This window comes from Lissotriton vulgaris, chromosome 2_2, assembly GCF_964263255.1.
Source record: "Lissotriton vulgaris chromosome 2_2, aLisVul1.2, whole genome shotgun sequence".
Classification (NCBI taxonomy): Eukaryota; Metazoa; Chordata; class Amphibia; order Caudata; family Salamandridae; genus Lissotriton; species Lissotriton vulgaris.
Genome location: NC_141688.1, coordinates 12,326,622 through 12,350,949, shown reverse-complemented (window position 1 = coordinate 12,350,949; position 24,328 = coordinate 12,326,622). Strand labels below are relative to the sequence as shown.

At 43.9% G+C, this 24,328-nt stretch overlaps 1 protein-coding gene across 4 annotated transcripts in view; it reads left to right on the top strand.

Annotated features, from left to right (window-relative positions):
• Positions 1-24,328, top strand: part of LOC147728937 (dual oxidase 1-like) — a 992,769-nt gene that overhangs the window by 725,238 nt on the left and 243,203 nt on the right. For all 4 annotated transcript variants that reach the window (XM_086959175.1, XM_086959177.1, XM_086959176.1 and 1 more), the window contains 3 exons: positions 8,291-8,464; positions 9,224-9,449; positions 17,032-17,125. In XM_086959175.1, the coding sequence (XP_086815301.1) occupies positions 8,291-8,464; positions 9,224-9,449; positions 17,032-17,125 (494 nt within the window). The remainder of the gene's footprint in view (positions 1-8,290; positions 8,465-9,223; positions 9,450-17,031; positions 17,126-24,328) is intronic.

The following is a 24,328-nucleotide window of genomic DNA, read 5'->3' as shown; positions in this document are numbered from 1 at the left end:
GTGTGCTGGGGGGCGTGACAAACGCTAGGGGTGTGTGGTACATTTTGCCCTTCATGCCATGTCTCATATTGTGTGCTGTGGGGGTGTGCTGGGTGCGTGGGCCTGTGCGGGGCGCTGGATTACAGAAAAAAAAAAAAACGAGCGTTGTGCCCAATATTTCATTGTTTTTTTTCCCCAGGTTCTGTACATTCCAGCTCCGGGTGTCCACCCTGCTCCCTTTAAACACCCCTGAACCCCATAATCATAACCCACTCTTACTCCTTAAAATACCCCAACACCCTTAAACACTAACCCATCTTAACCCTATAAATATACCCTGTACCCCAAAACCCAAACCTATCCCTAAAACCTAAAAATACCCCTGTACCCCAAAAGCCACACCTAGCCCTGAAACCTAAAAATACCCCTGTACCCCAAAATCCAAACCTACCCCTGAACCCTAAAATACCCTTGTATCCCAAAACCCAAACCTAGCCCTGAAACCTTAAAATACCCCTGTACCCGAAAACCAAAACCTACCCCTGAACCCTAAAAATACCCCTCTACCCCAAAACCCAAACCTAGCCCTGACCATAAAAATAACCCTGTACCCCAAAACCCAAACCTAGCCCTGAACCCTAAAAATACCCCAGTACCCCAAAACCCATACCTAGCCCTGAACCCTTAAAATACCCCTGTACCCCAAATCCCAAACCTACCCTTGAACCCTAAAAATACCCATATACCCCAAAACCTAAACCTAGCCCTGAACCCTAAAAATACCCCTGTACCCCAAAACCCATACCTATCCCTAAACCCTAAAACTACCCCTGTACACCATAACCCAAAACTATATCTGAACCCTTAAAATACCCAAACACCCCAAAACATATACCTCAGAGCCCCAAAACATATACCCCTATACCCATACTTACCTTATCCAAACATTTTAAAAAACATGCTTTTACCATTCATGCATTTACAACGAATTTCGTTGTAAATGTATGCGTGGTAAAAACATATAAAATTTAATACCATGCGTTAAAATGGCATTGCGGAGTTATGGTACTTTCGTAATGAAAGTATGCGGAGTGATGGTATGCCGAAAGAAGTTGCGGAATAATGGGTGTTTACCCTCCCCCGGTAAGTACATTGGTGACACAGCGGCCTACATCTCCAGCAACATACTCATATTTTTTCACCACCGATTTGAAAAATGCACAGGTCTCTCACATTGATGGCCAGCACCGACATACACTTTTAGACACACCTCCCGCCACAAGTTCTAGAATTGCGAACTTTAGAGCTGGGGAGCTACGTTCGAATCTTGGCATCAGCTCAACATCTTGTGATTCCAGGCAAGTCGCTTTGTCTCCCTGTGCCTACCACAAATGAATGTGTTCTTCTGTAATGTAAATTGTGCTCATGCCATTTTGTCGAGTTCGCGCTATATAATATTGCAAGGAAAAATAAAGTAGGGAAACTCGAGTTCACACACTACTGAACGCGCACTCTTAAGTGCATCAGCAGTGCACTGTGAATCTGAGCGTTTCACAGGCCTTTCACAGATGCTATCAAAACGAAATCCTACAAAACAATATACTGCTGGCCGGCAGCAATTCATACACGGACAACGTCGGGACGGGCTGCTAGTAATACATATACAACTCAACTAGTACAATTTAAAATACCTGCTGTTATATGCCTATGAAGGCCAAAGGCACTCTATCATGACTATAGCATAACTAAGAATATAAACAGCCTACAGTCATATGTTAGTATGCATAAAAGCAAACAAAGGATCAGCTGAGGATAAGAAGCAGAGTCTTAGGTCCGATAGTTTAAATTGAAGTGGGGGTGCAGGAACATAATATTGTGAGTACCTCATCAAAACCGCAAACCAAATAAAATGTTCTTTCAATTTTAACCCGTTAAGCGCGCCGCAAATTCCGCCCCAGTGCGGACGTTCGATTGCGCTAACAGGATCCGGACGTCCAACGTCTAGCGAGGTAGTGCACGCGATGACCGTTGGACGTACGCAGCACTGAACGGGTTAATCTAATAAAAATATATTATCTTCCTCTAATTTTTTAGTCCCTTCTTTTAATAATTATTCTTGGTTTAGATGCTGTCCATCTGTAGAAATGTGGGTTATTAGTAGTTTGGGCCTCACAAGTGATAGGACCACAATTTCCCAGACTGGGAACCAAGCAATGGAAAATACCATAGATGACACAGTGTAATCCCCTCTGCCGGCCCCAAGGGTCATAAAAAAAAAAGGTACGTCTATTGGCTTGGTCAAAGGTTGAAGATTATCAAACATCAGGTTAAAAACACCATAATTTTGCAATAATCAATATTAATCATCTATAAATGCACTTATTATGATCAATTACACATATTTACCTTGATCAGTATTCACTGTCAACGTTATTGTATCACTACAGCATTTTAAAATAAACTAAAACCCATCGGTACTATTTGTACACTTTCAAATCATATTGAATGCAATGCAAGCATAAAAACAGCCCCTAGAGGACATCACTTTCTAATCACAAAATCAGAAACATAAATGGCCTCCCTCGGGTGCACTGCATGCCCTGTACCACCCTTATATACTTTCACCCTACAATAAATGTAATCATGAAACTAGCCCCTGTTTAGCAGAAGTTCCAGCATTGGGAATGCTTTGAAAAACTGTGTGGAAATTAAGTCATGGTTTGCTTCACCCCTCAAACAGAGGGTCAGTTGTTCCAAATTTACTTCAGAGGGCTGCCGCCACTTCTACAGCCCCCCACAACAATTAATTTTTAAATGGGTTGGTGGTGCCCCTGAAGTTCTGGGCCCATCACAAGGCAAGAGGAATATGTAAGCAAGCCTGCCCCACAAAGCATAATGGGTCGCTTCTAACAGGAACAGTAAATATCTTGCTGTGCAGGGGAGAGCCACAAAGCTTATCTTCTGATTTGTCCTTAAGGCAGGCATGCCCAGTCCCACTTGGGACACCTCAGTCATGCCTCCACTGGTTGGGGACAGATCTGGGGGTCTACCCCCTGGCTGCCCCTTCCGCCTACCTGTACAGGAGCAGTATCTCCTCCATTCCCTGCGGGAGCCAGCAACCATTATCCTCTGCCTGCTCCTGCAGGCATGCAGATCTCATCTCTGGTGTCAACCCCTCTCCCCATGGGCACGAGGAGCAGGGGTCAGGCACAACACTGCTGTTGCCAGGACTACATTTGGGTTCCCAGGCAACCATCTCCTCTTCTTGGGGGAGCAGGGCGGTGTGGCTCACTGGTTAGAGGCGGCAGACCTGAGAGCAGAGGACGGCCCGGGACCAGGGTTCGATTCCCGGCGCGGCAGGTTTCTGGACCAGGGTCAGCGGACTCGATAATTCTCTCGCCTCGGTGCCCACTCTGATCAGCGATCACACTCGGCAACTCTGGGCATCAGCTTGCCTCATCTTCACTAACGGCCCCACCAGACCGCCGGGGATGCCTGGTCTCACCCTGGAGATACCCATTAAGGGACCATCTCTCAGGGAAGCCAGGAAGGGTTTCGCAGCGGTCGAAGCGCCTTGGGACCCTACGGGTAAGTAGTGCGCTATATAAATGCCAATACATGCTTCATCACTCTCTGTGTCGTTGGCCACCGGGTGCATGTGTGTTCCAAGGGGCAAAAGTAGTAAAGGGGAGGGTACCCATGCACGCGCCCACCTGGGTAATATATTGTGCACCAACCCGACACCTGGTATATCCAGGCTGTACTGGAAAGGAGATTAGGCAAAGCCCCATGCACTCCATAGTCAATAAAAAGGTTAAATGTGCTGATCTTGAAAATTATATAGCTCTGACTCCGTTGGATAGATTTGGACAACATCGGGCTCATTTTACTCCTGGTGGCAAGCTCTGGCCACCAGGAGCAGTTGTAGCAGACCTCCTCACCTTCAAAGTGGTTACATCTATAGAGAGCATTTTCTCCTGGCTGCCTATGCCAGCCTTCCCACTTTTCTTTATTTCTGTATGCAGAAGTCCACGTCTTTTCCACAACTGGTCCTCAGGGCCTGTAAGGGAGTCAGCTTCACTGGCCACTGGGTTGGCTCACTAGGAGTTCGCGGTCCCAGGGTCCAGCAGCATGGAGTACCAATACACCAACCTTAAGAGAGTCTTCTCCTTGTGCAAGATGCTTTAAAGGGGGATGGAAGGTTCTTGAAGCCAAGCCATATCATCTCCCCCCCCCCCCCGGTCCAAATCCCCCTGCACAGAATGCTGGGACAGCTCAAGATGTCGTCATCCAGGAGTAACTGGTCACAGCCTGGGGGCTCAGCTCTGCCCCTCCCTGACATCACTGCCAGGGCCTTGGCCACCAAAAGTTCAAAGAGGAGCCCCCTACTGTGTTGGATCCAGTTATCCGTCTTTGTTCAGTGGGCCTGGGCTGTCCTGAACTATGGTGAAGGGTAACAAGTAATTAACAGATGCACATTTATTTATCCCTACCCCCTTCCCTCAACAGACGTTGAGGGAAGTGGTGTTAATTGCTCCTTTTGTGTGGGGCGGACTATATTCCTGAGGCTAGGGAGAAATGTAATTAACTTGGCACAGCAGGCTGACAAAAGGACTAGGCCTTTAACTTCCTCGCACAGGTTCCACCCCATTTTGATATGTCACTGACCTTTGTAAGCCAACAGGAAGTGAAACTGCACTCTAAGGAAGTTTTCCCCCATGTGCATAATAAAGTATCACTACAGACAAAACAATAAATCACACTGACTTTCCCTATGAGTGTACATTAACATTATGAGTCCTACTATAGGTTAATAGCTAATCCTTCACATTCCTCTATGCACTTGGCCACCTGTGCGCAGTTACTGGGCTATGCACCACAGTAGTCTCACATATGCAGCCCTCACATGTGTGCACATGTGGAACGGATTGTGTTAAAACAGTAGACCACTGGTGACTCCTGTAAAATGTAAATCTGTATTTGTAAAGTGCAAACTACTCACCCTTACCGGTCTCAAGGCGCTGGGGGACGCCATGGAAATTAAGTGAGCTATTGCACAGAGTCACATGGTGCTGAGCTGAGCTGACGCTGGAGCCAGGGGTCGAACCATGAACGCTTTGCTCTGAATTCAGCTGCCCTGGCCACTGCACCACACCTCTCCTCAGGTTATTGAAGCAATCCAGCCTCTTAGTTACATCTTAGTAGACATATACTGTCAAATATGAACCCAGACATTCTGATGATAGCTTCCAGAGGCCATTGAAATAAAAAATAAAAAAATCACACTTGTGTGGCCCAGAAGAATATGTTCGGGGGATCAGTGCCTATTATTTAATCCAACAAGAATATAGCGCACACAACTTGGTAAATTTAGTTTTCCAATTTTTCTCCTCTAAATAGATTCTTACTTTTATTGAGCACAAATAATCTACTTGGAAGGGGGAGTGGAGAAAATGGAAGGAAGTACAAGGCTGAGATGTACAGAGATGCTTTAAAATATCACATTGCACACTCAGAATATTCGAAAGAGAATTTAGCCAAATTATTTGAGAAATTGTTGTGCAAGAAGCCTTGTTGGTATATTTTTCCAGTGTTTATTGGGGAAAGATCTCCTCAAAAACCATTTGTGAATTTTTCCCTTGTGTGGCAGATCATGCAGTATGGGAATGTTTATTTGTGCCTGTTAAAACCTGCCTGTAAAGCATATGGCTTTCAACCCAAATTGCTTGGAAAATTGTCCTTTAAAATGGACTCATTTGGTCAAATCATTTCTGAATGTTTCTCAGTCAGAGATATCCAGGAACACCTCATGAGGAGACGGGGATTGGAGGGGAGTTTGCTTGCTTAGCACACTTCAACATGGCAGTTTCAGACTTCACTAACTACCACTTTTCCTTAACACAAAGATGAGTGTAAAAGACATGAAATAAGAGCACAAGGACATAGCTCAGTAGAACTGCTGACTAAACACTTTCTCGAAAGCATTGCCATGGATTTAAAAAAAAATCAACCATCTTCAAAACCCCTTGACCTCATTGTCACCTTATCATCACAACTATTTAACCTCTCACCGTTGACAACTTCCTCTCTGATCACTCCATAATCCCCCAGACCAACTAAAATCATCCTCCCCACCCAAACTACTATCAGTTAAACACCCATAACTAAAGGGGAAAATGTCCCACAACACAATCCAGTTGTAACTGTCATCATGGCCATATCAAGCTCTCATGTGCCTTCAACATATTCAATACATTATTCTCAAGATATCACAGGTCACACAACACCCTAAGATATGTTCTTCACAACTAGGACCCTTGACACAGCCTGGATGATGCCATTTACACAAGCACTGAAAAGACAAATGCTTTCTCTCTCGTGAAAATTGTGTTAATTTCTACACTAGTAAACCTTGATGCCTGCAAAAAGCTCTGCTCTTGATACGATCCAATCTGCATGCTACTTTGACTTAATTCCTTCTCTTACATTAAAACCTAGAAACTATCCCACACTATCATCTCCTTTTTATCCCCTTATCTTGAACTATTTTAAGTCATGCTACTCACCTCTGAGCTTTTCTCTTTCAGTTCACTAACAATCTGGTTTTTCCAATCTTCAGACAGACCTCACAGTTCAGACATTGTCACTCTGCTAATTAATGTCATATTTCCTTTTTTCCATCCTCATTGATCTTTTAGCAGCCTTCAATGCTGTTAAAAACCCTAATGCACAAGGCTTACGGGTAAAGCCCTACTATGCTTCTATTGGTGCTCTTCACTCTATCAGGTGATGTATCTCATAGTTTAGTTCAGTGGCCTTCCTTTACACTACTGCTGTGGGTGACATCATCACATGGTGTATATTATCAAACTCAAAAAGGTGGTGGAAGGAAGGCTTGCAATTTGTCTAGCCCCTGGCAATCACTCAGATATCATCCCAACTTACTGTTCTATTGTCCACCATGCAAGTCAGTTTGGACCCATCCATTTGCAATTCATTCTTGACCCTGCTCCTCATGAGGCCTGTATTTTAGCCAACGCAAATTATTGCGAACAATAAATGGTTTCTGATCACTAATTCTCAACTCCTAAGAAACCAAGATCATTTACTTCCATGCCTGCCTACACTATCTGTTCCACCCATCTTGTTTACCTCAGTACTACAATTCTGCTTAAAACCTACACGTTCAATTTACAATAGCAAGTGCCTCAAATTGATTGTTCGCTCTCCTGCTACTTCGCATGGATCCAATTACTCAACATAAAAAACCCACACCAATATGTAAAAGTGATGTGTGGTGTTTAAACTTGATTAGTGCAATGCTTACCAGTAGATTTCCCCTAAAATGCCTTCCTCTCCCACCCAAAATTCTCTGTTTTAATCCCCCATATCATCAGTACCTCCTCCATTGCTCATCAAACTCACCATACTGATATCAAATCCATAGTTCTCACACCTGAAACTACTTAGACTTTTATTCTGAGTTATTACCACCACTGCCCCCAGGTACCATGTCCCCAGGTACCCATTCATTTTAATTTCACTGCCACTTCCCATTAGCCATTACAATATCCCACCTTCCTTCTCCTAGCTGCATTTAGATCTCATTGCACCATATTGTGGTTCTGATTTTTTCCAATATTTGATGACTTACTCAGGTACCCTTTTCTCGATTATCTAGGAGCCACCCAGTGCCTTACATTGAAACAGGTGTTAAAAGCACACGATATTGAGCTTAAAGTCTGTATGACCAAATCCGTCTCTCCAATACTTCCCTCGTACTGGATAACCCAACTACCTATATCCCTGCACATAATTTCCTGAGCATTGTAGCTATATAATCTCATATGCTGCTCATCAAAATTGTTAAGGATGTTATTGGAAGTGCTGTAATTTATCCCTGGTTCATTGCAGAGTTAATAATGTTAATGTTATATTAATTACACTGAGCTAAAGCCAAACACTGAGTCGATGTAAAGCTCATTCAGATGCCATTCAAAAACCTTGATCCTTAATTTGAGAAGCATTCTCACATATTTCTTAGAATGCAAAATTTCTCAGTCTCATTGTAAACTATTAACTTGGCTTTTTCTTAACTTAACTACATGAGTAAATAATTCAGGGTTAATTAGATAGCAGTAAAATGAATGCTCATTTTTGTCTTGAAGTGAGAGACTGGGAACAACATTAATATTGAGATACATGTGATTAATCTATACATGGGTTTACCATAATAAAAGATAGTAGGCATGTGTTGGCTGTACTCCCATTCAAATGTTCTCTTTTTCTACATGATTTCTGACCATATCAGGTTCTTCTGTTCAACGGGGAGGAAGAAAGAGAAGGGTTCCTCAGGCATCTCAGCAGCAAGGGTCTTTCTCTCAGCTGCTCCCTACTGAAGGAACATAACTTGCTGAAGGAAGCTGTCACCAAGAGGCAGAGAAACAAGATTCTGGAGACTTTTTTCAGACACTCCTTTGCACAGGTACTCAAGTTTGAATGGCAAACAAATCTTCACCTAGAAGACTACACTAGTCTTGTGTGCTGCAGTCCAGATATGACCATACATTCCATTTTGGTGTTCGCAGGACCTAGGACCCTCTAAATTGAGGCAAGCCATCCTCCTATCATGACAATGGTAGATTAGGAATCAATGTCATTAACATGCTTTTTCCAGCTCCATCCTTGATACATTTTCACGTGCAAATGTTGTCAATTTAGTGAATACTGTCATGCTTCCAATTAAGGCCTAGGCAGTGGTCTGCAGCCTTTCCATGAATTTGTTTTATAGTATCTCAGGATCTGTCACAGTGGGCTCCCAAGTCCTTAACAGATTTTTAAAATGGATAAGGCTACCCGAGGACCTCTTTACTGCTCACATGCGTCAAAATAATGAATAAATACATATGATTTGGGAGAGGCAAAACAACAGTTTTGATAGAATACTTAAATATGAAAGTTCATCTACTGCCAGAATTCTGTCTAGTCAAGGTTGAATAAGACAAACAAATTATTTGTTTTTCGTTGTCAATCGTTCAAAAGAAATAGAGTCAAAGGATGGTATATTGGGCTGCCTCATACCCCACAAGAGTCACTGAAATATCCTAGGACATACCCTACATCTAATTAAATTAACAGATAGTAGGATATTAGGCCCTTCCTCTGCAGGTCTGTCATGTTTGTGGAATCTGGGGTGGCCTATTTAATAAGCATTCATTCATACTTTTTCATTACAAAACAACAGGTCTTGAACATTGACAAGTCGGACAACACAAGGTTCCCCTCCGAAATTTCTCGGAAAGTGAAAGAGGCCTTGAAATGTGAGCTTAGCCGGACAGAATTTGCAGAGTCCCTCGGATTGAAGCCACAGTCCATGTTTGTGGAATCCATGTTCTCTCTTGCCGATGAAGATGGAAATGGATACCTCTCCTTCAGGGAATTTCTGAACATCTTGGTTATCTTTATGAAAGGTAAGCACTCAAATAGCTTTTACCAGCAAGATGGCAATGTGAGAACTAGGTATCCTTGGAAACAGATAAGATCATTGGCCTCTGAAAAACTGGTCTCCTGCTGAGTTGACAGCTTGTGTAGTGATGTTTTTGGTCTCTTGCATTTATAAATACCTTTTGCTATAGACCATTGTTAAAATTTGAGTTGTTGGTTGACTGGTCCATAAGCTCTGGTCAAGCAGCAACCACTATGATTGTCAGGGTACGAGGCAGGCAAACTCTAAATGAACCTGCTCTCACCTGCTGGTAGCTTGGCACAGAGCAGTCGGGCTAAACCTAGAGACAATGTATGAAGTATTTGTGCAACACTTTAAACTGTGAAACAGTGAAAACACCACTCAAAAACATCCCACACTAGATTTAGAAATATAGAGTCAACTTTTATAAATACAACAAGACCAAAATTACAAATATCCAATTAGGAGAACTGATATTAATATTTAAAGCTTAAAGTGAAAAATAGCACCAAATTCTCAAAGCATAATTGAGGGAGATCTGGTCACACTGGATTGGGACAAAGCCACAAGTACAGGCCAACTGCAATAGAACCTGGGTCAGATACATGGACCTAGTTAGGCCCGCTGAACAAAGTACCTTAAAACCTTGTTATGGAGCATTGTATGGCTCTGCATTGAAGATGTGTCGCACAGCAGAGGCGATGTGTCGGTTCTGAGATACTACCAGGCTGAGGTGCTGGGTCATGATGTGTGGACGTTGAGGATACTGTTCACAAATCTTGCCATACGAACATGGTGTTGAGGAAAAAAGGAGATGCATCGCTTCCAATGAGCGGTGAAGCTGCGGTGTGGAGTTTCAGCATCGTTGTTAAGGCTGCTGTCAACGAGGGATGGGAGTAGCTGGCTCCAGGAAAAAGCATTGCGCAGTTGTGGTTCTCAAGGTGATATGTTGGTCCCAAGAAGCGGAAGGCAGCAGCAATTTGAGTCTTTTGCGACCAGTCCCATCCACGCCGCAAAGGTGATGCGTCGGTTCTGCTCAAGGATGCTGAGGTGCAGATGCAAGGTTGTTGGAAGCCTTTTATACCCCTGAGGCTTCATATCAGGAGGTTAGCCAATTAGCTCTTGGAGTCACTCTGGGTTCTAGGTTCAAGAGATGCAGGTGCAGTGCTTCTCACCCCAGGCAATAGGGCAGAAGGCAGCAGGTCAGCACAGCAAATTATGAATGCAACAGAGTAGCAGTCCTTTTAGCAGCACAGCAGTACTTCAGCCTGGCAGAGCATCCACAGGTCCAGAATTGTAATGAAGTAGTGATGTCTGAGGTTCAGAATGTATATCTAGTGATATCTTTGAAATGGGAGAGACTTCAATGAAATGCCTTTGAAGTGTACATTCGCTCTTCCTGCCCTGGCTCTAGACTTACTACATGAGGGTATGCAGCCCTCTGTGGACAGGACAGAGCCTATTTATGTGTAAGTAAGGCTGTGGCCAGCTCCTCCCTCCAATCCTGTAAATATGGCCCATCAAGTCACACCTAACCTCCCATTGTGTGTGGCAGTCTAATTGGAATACACAGAGCCCAACTTTCAACTACACTCAGACAGGTGACCAGAGACAGCCTTCAGGTACCAAACGACTAAGGCAAAAAACTGCCCGCTTTTCTAAAAGTGCCATTTTCAGGATTGTAATTTAAAATTCAACTTTACCATAAACAAGGGTTTACAATTAGAATTCCAGAGACACCAAACATAAAGCAGTTATATCTTTCCATTTGGATATTATGCTTATAAAATGTAAAAAGTTAATCCAATGTTACCCAGTAGGAGATATTGGCCATGCAGTACTGAAAAAACAATATAAGGGTTTTTCACTACCAGGACAAGTAGAACTATGAGTGTTCTGCTTTTTAAATACATTGCACTTTGCCCTCTGCGCTGTCCAAGACCTACTCTAGAGGTGACATATGCATTAAAAAGGAAGGTTGGGGCCTGGCAAGAGGTTTAACTTGCCAGGTCAGCATAGCAGTTTAAACTCTAGAATGGCAGGTCTGAGACATGTTCAAAGGACTACTCAAGTGGGTGGCACAACCAGTGCTATATGCCCACTAGTAGAATTTAACTTACAGGCCCTGGGCACATATAGTTCACTTTACTAGGGACGTATTACTAAATTAAATATGCCAGCTGTGGATAAGCCAATGTTACCACATTTTAGGGAAAGAGCACAAGCACTTTAGCACTGGTTAGCAGTGGTAAAAAGCACAGAATCCTATGGCAAGCAAAAACAAAGTCAGCAAAAACAGGAGGTCTGATGCAAAACGTTTGGGGAAACCATACCAAGGATGCCAGGTGTAATAATGCCGGTTTCCAGTTTCAAGTGGCGCACTCAGTAAATCCCAGGTGCAAAAAAACTTGTACCATTCACAAACTTTTAACAGGTTAACTTCCGTAATTCAACAAGGGAAAAATGTTGATTTTGGTGCAGTATGCACCAGAACCTGCAAGTGTCTGCACCAAAATCCACATGTCATGCCCCAAAAACCAGGAATATGGTATAATTATCGCATTCGATAAAATCCCAACAAGTTGGTGTTGCATTTTATCCATGTGTTAGTTATCACGTCAAAAGCCACTCATGGTGAAAGCCAAAGGCATCAGACTATTTCCAAACACGTCCTCTAACATGGTGCTTCCCAAACTGTGCATCGTGACTCACTATTGGGTCACCAGCCGATTTCTGATGGGTTGCAAAAGTCCAAGCAATAAATAAAGAAGCCTTTACATTCTGAATGTATCTTGTCATATTAGCTGCACTTCAAAGAGAGGAGTAAAACATCAGGCTATATCTTCTGACAGATGGCTGCTTACTTTTCTGACATGGGAATTGGAGTTTACAAACGCCTGTCACTTAGCAGTCAGAGAAAGACAAGTAAAGTAAATTATGTGAAAATCTTGCACGAAGAGAGGGGCAGTGAAAGGTACGGATGTATCTTTTGTAACACACAACAAAATGTAAATCTCTTTAAAACATGAACTGTGCACATTTAGCAGTTAGGAAAGCAATAATAAGGTACTTTTTCGTAACTCTGAATTGTGAGGGAAACAACGCTTTTAATATAGTACGCACACAAAGTAACACTCACACCTCGCCCACTTATGACCCCTTTTCTGCCCCCACTGGGCCCAAGAACTTTTTGGAATCAGGTTATGTTGTCCAAACCTTAGACTTTTATGCATATCAAATCAGGTGACTCACCACAAACCACTACAAGAGTAAAAGTATTGTCTTTGGATATATATATATTTATTTCACAGCATCAGACTTTAGCGACATCAACCTGTCAAGGCAGTAAGGAAATGAGGCATGACATTACATTTGAACTTCAGCTTGGCCTTACACTAGAATTAAAATTTGGATGACTCTGCCAGCCAACGCAGCTTCACACATTGTGCCAGCAGGTCCCAACGCGCTACAGCAAACAGTTGTAAATATATGGAGAGTAAAGCATTGTATTTGGATATATCATTATTCACAGCTTCAGCCTTTAAGCGACATCCACATGTCAATTTGGCTGACTCGGCCGACCCACTCAGCTCTACACATTCTGCCGGCAGGCCCCAATGCGCTACAGCCAACAGTTCATTTACTTGAAATACAGGACACCACATAGCTTGAATTTGTCCGACTCACTGAGCTGTGCACATTGTACCGGCAGGCCCCAACGTGCTACAGCAAATGGTTCATTACTTGAAATCCAGGGCACCGCATAGCGCACCAGCCCACCGGGAGACCTGACCACAGGAAACTTCCCCAAGATTCTACTAAGTTCATATGTTGCGGGTTAGGACAGTAGAGTCCATGACCACTGGCAGGTCAGTGCCCTCCCGGCCTACCCTCTGCACACTTCCATCCTACCACCTCCTGGAGTCCATCCAGTCGCTGATCCTCCATTGCTGTGCATGCCCATTTGCTGTTATCTGTCAGCGTTCCGCCTTGCTCTTCTGCCGGGTGGGTGGGTGGCTTACAACGCTTCTTCGGCTTCCCAGAGATCCAAGGAGACAAAAAGGGTGAGATCCCTGGGACACCGCCTTATATAACTTCATGTTCAGTTTCGGTTTCATTTATGGGTTGGAGCCAATGATTTCCCTCCTTCAATCAGCCCCCGGAAGAGTAGGCTCAGTTGTGTGGCGTGACTAAGGGCGCCCCTCCCCTAGGTGCGGGAGGTGCCTACTCAGGATCAAAACAATTGAAAGCAAACACAAGGAGATGATGGATGGAGCACTGAAACTTTTCAGACACTCTTCCCAGTCACAGATCTGGGTTGAATCCATCATCGTTCTTCAGTTCACTTTGCCACCCCAGTTCAGACACAGCCATATGCAAATCAGTCTTGACCCTGTGCCTCATTGGAACAGTTCAGCCAGAACAGTTCCATTCACACCATGATGTATCAAAGGGGAACATAGAGGTTAGGCAAACTCTTTGTGGGACCTATCCAGTGTATGTTATTACCAAAAAGAAGTTAGCTTCTATTTAAATAGTACGGAATGCAGGCTTTTGGATGGTTATAGATTCAGAGAGGTGAACAAGGGCAATCATCTCATCAGTGGTTTGAAAGATTATTCAGTAGTCTAGAAGTGTGTGATTATATGCCAGGGACCATTTTTGATAGATCGGCCTCCCCTCTCTTATTCCTGAGTTTGATAATAGTACATGGGTGATACAAGGTAGATCTGAAATCTGACCATACAGTGGCATAGCAAGGAGGGAAAGGAGGGGGGCGGTCCGCCGAGGGCAGCATGAGTTTTGGCGGTGGTGGTCTCCCCAAAGCTCGTACCTGCCATCTCGGGGTGGCAACCAGCAACCCCCCCACTCCTCAATGCAGCCGCCGAAGGGTGGCAAATGCAGGGTCTGCCTTGGGCGGTCTAAGGTCTAGCTATGCCACTAAGACCATATTAGCTGGTATCTTGTGCCAAGCATGGAGTAAATTCTGTGGAGTATGGTGATCGGGCGTTTTTGTTAGACAGGCTGTTCCATCCAGAAGAGATGCAGTTTCCATCTTAGTAAGGAAGCTAGACAAGCTTGGTAAGCCAAGTCAATTTGGCAGTGCAAACGTGAGTGGAAAGAGATAACGCTCTGTGACTAAGTTAAGAGCGCAGAGGATGTCCTGATATCCCTGACAATGCATTTTTTCAAAACTGTCCAAACACAACTATTAAGGCTGGTATAGGGCGCAAAACGACCAAGGATAAGCTGGCATACGCTCTCGCTCACATTCGAGAGGGGGGGTTTCAAGGCGCCGGACATGTATATGTACTATTTATGCTGTCAAGGTCAATACGCCTACTATTGGTTCAAGCATCAAGCATTCATGCCGCACGTGGACATGCCCCGCACTGAGGATGCTAGTCTGGTGAGACGGAACAAACTGTTAGACCCTCCACTAACGGAAGCAGACTGGGAGCGAATATGCTCGACTACCGGGCGTCTGACTCCTAATAGCAATTTAAGGATCATACACTTAAAGTTTCTGCATCAGACGTATCATACCCCCCACAAACTTTGGAGAATGGGACTAAGCGAGGAGGACACGTGTAAATGATGCGGAATGGGCCCTATGGGGTTTAATCACTTAGCTTGGGAGTGTGGACATGTACATTCATACTGGGATGGTATTATAGCCTGCTTAGCGAAAACGACAGGGACTACACTGCTGCATACTCCGGAGCTGTGTCTATTGGGGCATGCCCCGGAACTGAGGGGTGTCACGGGTAGATTGATACAAGTGGCCCTGCTGTAGTAAAGAGATGTACCTTGTTCACATGGGATAGTAAACAACGCCCTAAAGTTGAGGCGTGGTTGAAAGATATGGTATATTGTAGGGACCAATTAGAAACTTATGCAGAAGAGTTACCTACTAAGTCCAAGCCCCGAGACATATGGGCCCCCTTGCGAGAATACCTGTTAGCCTGTGGCGAAGGCCAATCTGAGAGTAGCTCACGGGTTGGTGTGGGATAGAGGGAGGGTGCTGTGTAACATCCATAAGGGTACCAGGATGGGGGCCAATTCCCAGCGGTACGGTTAGCGACATGGTGTTAGAATTGTGAACAAATGTGAACTGTGCTACATTGGTCGTGTCAGAAATGTCTTGCCTTTTAGTTTTTACGTTTTAGTTCTTGTTTATTACTGGTTTCACTAGATATATGGTTAGAAGATTGCAATATAATTGCTGCAACATTGTTATATGATGCATACACAATGCAGGTTTAGAATACAAAATTGAGAAAAAGACTGTACACTGATAATATCGTGCTGGTTCCCTCTGACCTATTGCATACGGAACTTTCGCACAGGGCGGGAGATACTGGGTCATGTGACTTTCCTTGGACTTAGAAGGATAAGTTATGCATGGACTATTGATAAAAGCACATTGTGGGGGTCATAGAATGGTAAATGTAACGCGGCCGGCCCAGGGTGGTTGTAGGCGGCTTGCTGTGTAAAATCTACATGGGGACCAGACTATTATTATTGTTTGTATCCTCCTGAACTCAATGACTGCCGGCCACTATTTGGTTGTAGGCGATCAGCTGTTATACATGCGAATGTCAATAAAGGTGTTTTAAAAAAAAAAAAAGTTAAGAGCGCAGAGGTAGAGTGGGCTGGCCCATAAAACAACGTAATATGCTGTATATGGCAGAACGGATCAATAGAGGTTCTCTCTTTTGAAATTTGTGTATCGCCCAAATACCTCCCTATACACTACCGTCAGGCTTAAGACAACTGCTTGCACATGTGGGACTTGGTCGCCTTATTCTGAATGTCAAAGGCACTTCACCTAGTGGGCAGATGTCCAACCGTTTTTTGTGGTCACAAAGGGTAATTTGGCCCCTCTGCGAGTGCAAAAAACGCATGCCCGATGTACTAACCCTTTTTTGCGAGTCTCTAACCAATTAGCGGCTCACAAAATATGGTTAGCGACTATTTAGAAGGGGCGTGCCAAGGACATCCTTCATAATAGCGAGTCCATAACCAATGTATGATTGTTTTGCAACTACAATTGCAGTCGTAAAACACTTGGAGTTTTTCACCCTTCTCAGAAGGGTAGTAAACATTTGCAAACGGGAAGGGACCCCTTCCCCTCTGTGAATGGGTGCACAAATATTTTTTAGGAGCAGGCAGTGGTCCTAGGGACCTATGCCTGCCCTTAATAAATTAAACTGCAAAGTATAATTTTCTTTTATAATTGAATACTGTGTTCCTTTATGGAAAACAGGCTGTATTTTTTTTTTTAGCTGCTTTATTTAAAAAGCAGTCACATCCCTGGGAGTGCCAGCCATTCCAATGGGGTCGCAAATTACAACAGCCTCATTCATATTCATTAAGCATGCAATTTGCGACCCCATTGAGAATCGCAAACAGATTCTGAGACACTGTTGTACATTAAATATTGCGACTCGCTAATTGCAGGTCGCAATTTGTCGCAATTTGCGAGTCACAAAATTCAATAGCCATACATCAGGCCCCTGGAGTTGTAGCATCGTGTTTCTGACTCGAGTTCCCTCTCTTTAACTCAATTCTCTGTTCAACAGGCTCACCAGAAGAAAAATCCAGGCTGATGTTTACCATGTATGACGTGGATGGAAATGGATTCCTGTCCAAAGAAGAGTTCTTCATCATGTTGAAGTAATCAGATATTTCTGTCTATAGCATAAGTGGGGATGGCCTGTAGGTCTCGTTAAAATGTGATTTTATACTCTTAACTTTGGCGGAAATAGAGGAATGACTTAGATGAAAACATATTATCCCTAGATAGCAAGTTGGTTTCAGACAGCACCTTGCATCATTATTTTGTGTGCAACAATTGGTGTTATACTATTCCATACAATTCCATACCTGTGTGTAGGGATGACTGTTTCATATGCCTGCTGTTTACGCCTGTTATTCCCTAATCTGTTGTATTTCTTAAGTAATTTATATATTGTTAAGAGGTTAAAAATGGAAATTTTTAGACAACATAAGAAATAGAATATGCATTAAAGCCTGACCAGATCTGAAGAGTTTGACTCAGAGGTGACTTGGAACAAGTTTGTCGAAACATTCAGTTTTCTGAGCGACGCTCCTGTTTCAAGGCGAACCAAGCTCCCCAGTCAAGGGATGGCACATGTTTAGGAGAAGTACTCGGCTGTCTTCATAAGAGGAGTTTTCAGTCTGGCATCTAGTTTCTCATCCTTCAACAAGGTTTCTTTTTTTTTACAGTTGAATGGGTGCACAATCCATGGAATTAAAACAAAAAAATTAAAACAACCAAATGTATTCAGGGTGGCCTGTGGCAGCCAAAATGTGCCTGCATGAGCGGTCTGATGCCGGAGTTATTAGCCCTCAGTATGTGGGGTGCAGAATAATTGGTCTGGTTTGTTAAATAAAGTCACCATTAGACACCTGATGCAATTATCCAGAAGTGTAAGCAAGTAGTTGATTGAGGGCATTCCTGCTTCATTGGTGCATGAAGCCCAGGGTTCTGGCTGCTGATATGACCCAGTTACAAGGAGGGGTCGCCCAAGTGATTCATTCCCAACTAAGGTTATTTCTTCAGACTCTACAAATCAAAAACAGGAGAACTTCATAGAACGCATTATCTGAGAGGCTTCTGAAACAAGACGTGCTCTTGAAATGGACTCCTTAGAGAGGGGTGTGAATGCGGCTCCAAAGATATGTTTAGATATCTGTCAGTCTGTATATGTAATGCACCTCTACCAGCTGTGATCTTTGGCAGGAATGCTTTACAATAAGTGCCGGTGCCCAGAGTTTTACCTAGAAGCCCGCAGTTGAAGCTACAATTAACTGGGGTACAGAATCTCAAGGCTGAAGTGTCTTGTGTTCACCTCTCACCCCTCTCATTCCCCATAAGATCCTCCATCTCCCTTTATCTCTTGTTTGCAGGTTCTTTTTCATTCCTGCTTTTTAGGTCTCGCCAACACGGCATGCACTGCTTAGGGAAAAAGACCATTAGCTATCGCTACGGCTTTTCAGCCGAAATCGTGCACGCCTTCTATTGCCTTCAATGGGAACGTGTGCATGTCTGGCGATTTGCTTGCGGGAGGAAAATTGACACTAAGGGGTCGATTCCGATTCGGGAAAAAAAACGTCAGTACGATTTGTATCCGGAGCCTTCTCCGTACGAATCGTACCCGTCCATCCGAGTCGCGCAGTACAATCCATATTCCGTGAATCCGTCAGAATCGTTGCGATCCGTACGTATTGCAAGGCTCATACCGTGAACCGTACGTCAACGTACATGGGGTACGGCTCGTACACCCATCGTACATGGGGTACGGCTCGTACACCCATCGTACATGGGGTACGGCTCGTATACCCATCGTACATGGGGTACGGCTCGTACACCCATCGAACATGGGGTACGGCTCGTACACCCCATGATTGCAGTGGTACGGTGCGTACCCCTGCGATCATGAGTATACACACCGTACCCGGGGGGGCCGTTGCATACCTGTTTCGGCGCAACTCTGCTTTTACGGCTGTTTTCAGCTCCTGTAAAAAAAGGGTTGTACGGTGCGTACCCGACACATATCGTACTTGCTGGGTCGTAAAAACCAGCCACGAACCGTACAGATGTCACGTACAGCGGGTTCCGAGGGAGAATCGTACGGAGATTAGAGTCGTGCGGTCTCTGTACGACTCGTACGGAGTACGGCTCCTGGTACGAATCGTACTTCGACGTACTTATGGGGGACTTTGCAGGGTACGATTCGTACGGGATAAACGCTCCGAACGGCTATTCGGAGTGGTTTTTCCCGAATCGGAATCGGCCCCCATAAGTTTGTAATTAACTTACAAACACATGGTGCCCCTGGCTTGCTCCCTTAAGGGAAACGCTTTGTGTGCTCTTGCACTCCCCCACCCCTCCCACTTTTAGCACGAGCGTGCACGCCCTTGTTTAATTTGCTCTTGCAATATAAATTCTGTTGCGCTCCCCAGGAAGTCACCACTTCCTGCATTACTGCTTGATCTAGAATTAGTCATATCACCATATGCACTTGATTCTATTTTTCCATAATTGCAGGTCTAAAGGTTTCTAAACGTGTTGTTTATATTGTACACATTTTATAAATGTTTTTGATGGTATTAAAAACATTCAGTGTACATTGAATGACGGAGATGTCCTCTAGCGTTTAAAATATGAAACCTTAAGAGCTGGGTTCAAATCCCAGTTTTCCTATTTGTCTTAGTTGTGTGATACTGGGGAAATCACGTTATCTCCTTGTGCTGCCGTTCCCCTATCTGCTAATAATTGGCAGTACTTATAAGCAGGCCGGATCTAGCATGGTGAGCTGTAATTTGCCCAACTTGGGATCTTTGACTCCCTTAGGGCAGGTTACCTACTACCGCTGGCACAACAATAATACAAGTCATCCTTTGGCATGAAGTAATGCGACAGAGGGCTGGAGAAGTGTATTTTGTGTACCGTTAAACACATCGCAAAGTACTCGCAGTGAAATTTAAAGGCCGCTCAGGGGCCTAAAGAATTCATGAGCCAGCTAGGATTACTGCAAGTTGGGCTCGGTGGCACAAGCCAGAGTGTATCCCGGGTGTTAATGAGAAGGCCTCCGCCAGCCATATTTAAGGCCAATTGGTGAAAATTATTGCGGGTTAATTCATGCAGTTGTCCATACCGTGTAAAACAGCTAATCAGGGTGGCTTTAAAAGTTTAAAACAGGCTTGATTGCAAATGTGGGACACTTTTTTTAGCTACCTGGTTCGCTAATGGGTCCACTTTTGTTATGGTGACCCGGGTATATTTTTTATCTCAGTCCGACCCTGCAATCGACCTCAGTAATTCTGCTCAATTCAACCTGCCTGTGCCAGGCTACAGTAACTGTGTAGTTTACCAGTGTCAGTGAACGTAAGTCAGTGTACCTGTATATGTAATAATCTCAAGGTAACCATGCTAGATCCTCACCAGGTGGTCGGGAAAGCCGAAGTTGATGGAAAGGTCAGTGCTTAATTTTCGCCTGTGTTTTTCGGTGCTCAGCGCTGTCACTTAATTATCAACATCAGTGCTTTTCATGAGCACCAATTTTGGACACCTTAATTCATGGGGCGATTAAGTGGCTTGCCCAGAATCACAGAATGTTGAGTCAACGTTAAGATTCAAACTTGGTTCCCCAGCTCCAAAGCCGGCAGCTCTGGCCATTATGCCACATCCTCTCCCAACTTTCCTGAATAGTTCTTGGTTGTTTCAGGCAGTACTAACAGGAGAAATGGGCTATACAAGCTGCCTCCTGATGAGGACCCCTGTACTTATGTTTTTACAAATTAACTACTTGGAAAGGTCAGCAGGTGTTGCAAGCTGGAAGATACACTAGCTACATACTAGCTAAAACCTCAAAGGTTTCAGGAAATGGCACCTGAGTGCGCATACAGACCACTGTCTGAAAGGCCTTAATACAAAAGGGGAGGGAGAGAGGTCTAACACAATTCTGGTCCATCCTCCTTCACAATGCATACCTAAACACAACAAGCAATGGCATAGCCAATAGGTCTCGCCTTTGGGACCTTATAAGTGTTTCGTTATCCAGCACAATATCCTTGGTGCAACAACATTAAGTGTTGCATGGCTAAACACTTATAAGGTCCCAAAGGCGAGACCTATTGGCTATGCCAATGCTTGTTCCTTTGTCCCTGTTCTTTCTGTCGTTCTCTTCTTCTTTCTTCTACCATGGCTAATTAGGCGAGTGTGACTAATGCCAGACCTTATTTTATGTTTCACTAATAAAGACAATGAGAATTTACTTTTTACATACCCCCTGGTGTGTGGTACCAGATTACCATAGTCAAAATATCGACTGCCGTATGAGCCATGACCTAAATGTTGCTAAATAAAATATCTTCCCATTGGAGTTAATAGCAGAAAACTCCAAATTTAAGTTCGAGTTCCGCTAGTCTAAACTTATATCCAGCATTCAATACAGACTCTGAACCAAATATCTCTTCTTACCATGTCCCCTTAGAAGGAATTTTAAAGTTGCACCTCCTATCACCATATGCATTGGCTGCACCTCCTATCACAATATGCATTGCAGGCATCTCACCTGTAATCAAAGTGCCTCATGCCTGACTTATAATAGTGGAAGGCCTCAATTACAGTGACAGTCTTTCCATTGCTGTTACTAGGAGCCTGTACATCGACAAAGGTACCACCTGTGATAAGTGCATCGTTCTTGATGTACTAATTGATATACACCCCTAAATGTAGTTCAAACAATTCAGATAACCCAGTAGCGCAAGGTCTGCAAGTATTGCTTACAGCTGGCTCAGGATAATGATCTTGTAAGGAGTGATCTCAAGAATATATCTTTTGCAACAACAGGTTTGTGATCTTGTAAACAGTACTCTAAAGAATTTATCTTTTGCAACACAAGTATTTGGAACCACCCAAATGTATTACCACTTACAGACAAACATAACTTTTGTTTTTAACAGATTTCTAAATCCATGTATTCACACAAATTTCTTGTGCATGTTTTATTTTTTAAACATTTATTGTATTTGATACCAATGACTACATACCAATTATTTGAATACATTAGATTGCTGTGCCATTACCCACTTTCCTAGCCACAAACTCTACTCTTTTGATCAATTTAAAAGATCCACTAGCTAGACGTAAAATAATATTGGTGCCAGCCTACAGTCGAGTTCAATCTACCTTCTAAGAGAACATGGGCTCTTCACTGACCACATTTGCCAGGGTTGCTGGCATCCAGGTGGCCTAAATCAAGATTTTACAGGCTTTAGTAAACTGTTCCCTATCTCAAAGAACCTCAGGCTGTACCAAATGGTTTCATAATCTACTCAATTACAACAGTCCAGAGGGCAACAAAACAGAAGTAAAGCTGACCTACTCCCGCCATCTCCCACTCATTGAGTGAAAAGCACTACAGACAGTTGATGCTCTCATGGGGAGGGAAAGAAGCATGGCTTGGAAAGCGATCACGTGATACATGTAGTGGGACAGATGCTCTCATATGGACGTCTCTCGGTATCCGAGCTACATTAGATGATGCAGGGTATCGGGGCATGGGGAATTTAAGTGGAGGTTGAGAAACTCCTGTTTTATAGAAAGGGTGAATGTTAAAACAGTTTAGCATTCTGACCTTGGAAATAATATGCCATAAAGGTGAGTAATAACTATAGTCTAGACCAAATTATGTTTTGTTAAGCATGTGACATTAAAGAAATTACACAAAATATCACAGGACCTAGTAGGCAATATCATACATTACATGGATGATAATTATACAGGGATGACACAGCATCCAAAAGGCTATCAAACACTTGCTTTTCTTCCAGTTGTAAGACATACTATCACCACCAGGACTTTAAGGGTCGCTCACAACTCAGGACAATGGAACCTCATAATCAGCAACAGTTAACATTTGCAATCACCTCTGTTGCCTGATCAGTTTCATCTTGCAGCAGACAACTTGGTAGCAACTGGAGCCAAAACAAGCTTTTATCTGGGCCATAAGCGTTCAAGACTCAATGCTGTCTCACCCTGAAACTCAACCTATTGTTTGACAATAAAGAGATCAAGGGCTAAACTGCTGGAGCTTCAGAAAATTTACATCTGGTGATACTGAAGAGCTTTCTTACCAGTGGCGGCTGCCAACTACGGCAAGTGGAGAAGTGGGTAAATGGGTGGTGGGTGGGTGTTGTCATAGAATCAAAACAATTAAGTAAATCCAATGATAATGTATTTACCGTGGTTGTTCCTGTGTCGTCCTCACTCTAGTTTACTTTCCTCGTAACTCCAGGGCCCCAGCTAACTCTCTTAGCCAATCCTGGAGCTGCTCTCACAGCATCAGAGCAGCACCAGGTTTGATGGGTGTGGCATCTATCAGCGCTCACAAGACCACTGAAGGCTTTTGCTTTCTCTAACCAGAGGTTTAAATTGTGTATGTGTGGCTGGCCATCACAAGAAGTCCGCCAAAGTGGCATGCTCACTTTAAACAAGTGCAAAAGGCAGACCACTCCCTTCCCTGCAGCTACTGCCATTTAGCAGCGGTCCTCTCCCGTCCTGACAATCCAATCCATTCTGGACAGGGTGACAAAAAATAAAGTGGTAACAAATTCACTTTATTACCATTTTATTTTTCCATCTCTGGAGGCATTTCAGTGGGGCTATAATGGAGAAGCAGCACCTGTTGCTTACTGGGAGATCCTTTTCATTAGGGCTGGGAATTTGTGCCGAAAATAAATGTAAATGTGTGTGTCTTGTAAAGCGCACTGCTACCCGGAGGCGTCCTAGCTCTATAGACCGCTGGGGAACCCGTCCTGGCTTTCCCTGTAAGATGTTCCCTCCTGGGTATCTCCAAGGTGAAACCAGGCATCCCCGGCGTTTGTGGGGGGCCGTTGTGGAGATGAGGCAAGCTAATGCCCAGAGTTGCCGAGTGTGATCCCTGGTTAGAGTAGGCACCGAGGCGAGAATTATCGAGTCTGCTGACCCTGGTTCACGACCCTGCCGCGTCGGGGATTGAACCCTGGTCCCGGGCCATCCTCTGATTCCGGGTCTGCCGCCTCTAACCAGTGAGTCACACCACTCCAAATACTGTCCCTGACAGCAATACCAGGCATGCGGTTAATTCATTTAGTAATCAGAGGGGTAGGGAGGAGGAATGGGTGTCCATTTGCTTCTCCTTTGTAAGTATGGAGGTAATCAGGTGCAAAAAATGGACACTTGTAACAATTCTAAACTTTTGGATAGACTGATTATGGTATCCTCAAAAACTCAATGTTTTATCGGTATTGAGGTGTATATTTTTCATCCGCCCCACATTGTAGTTGTGGCAGTTATCATTGGATACC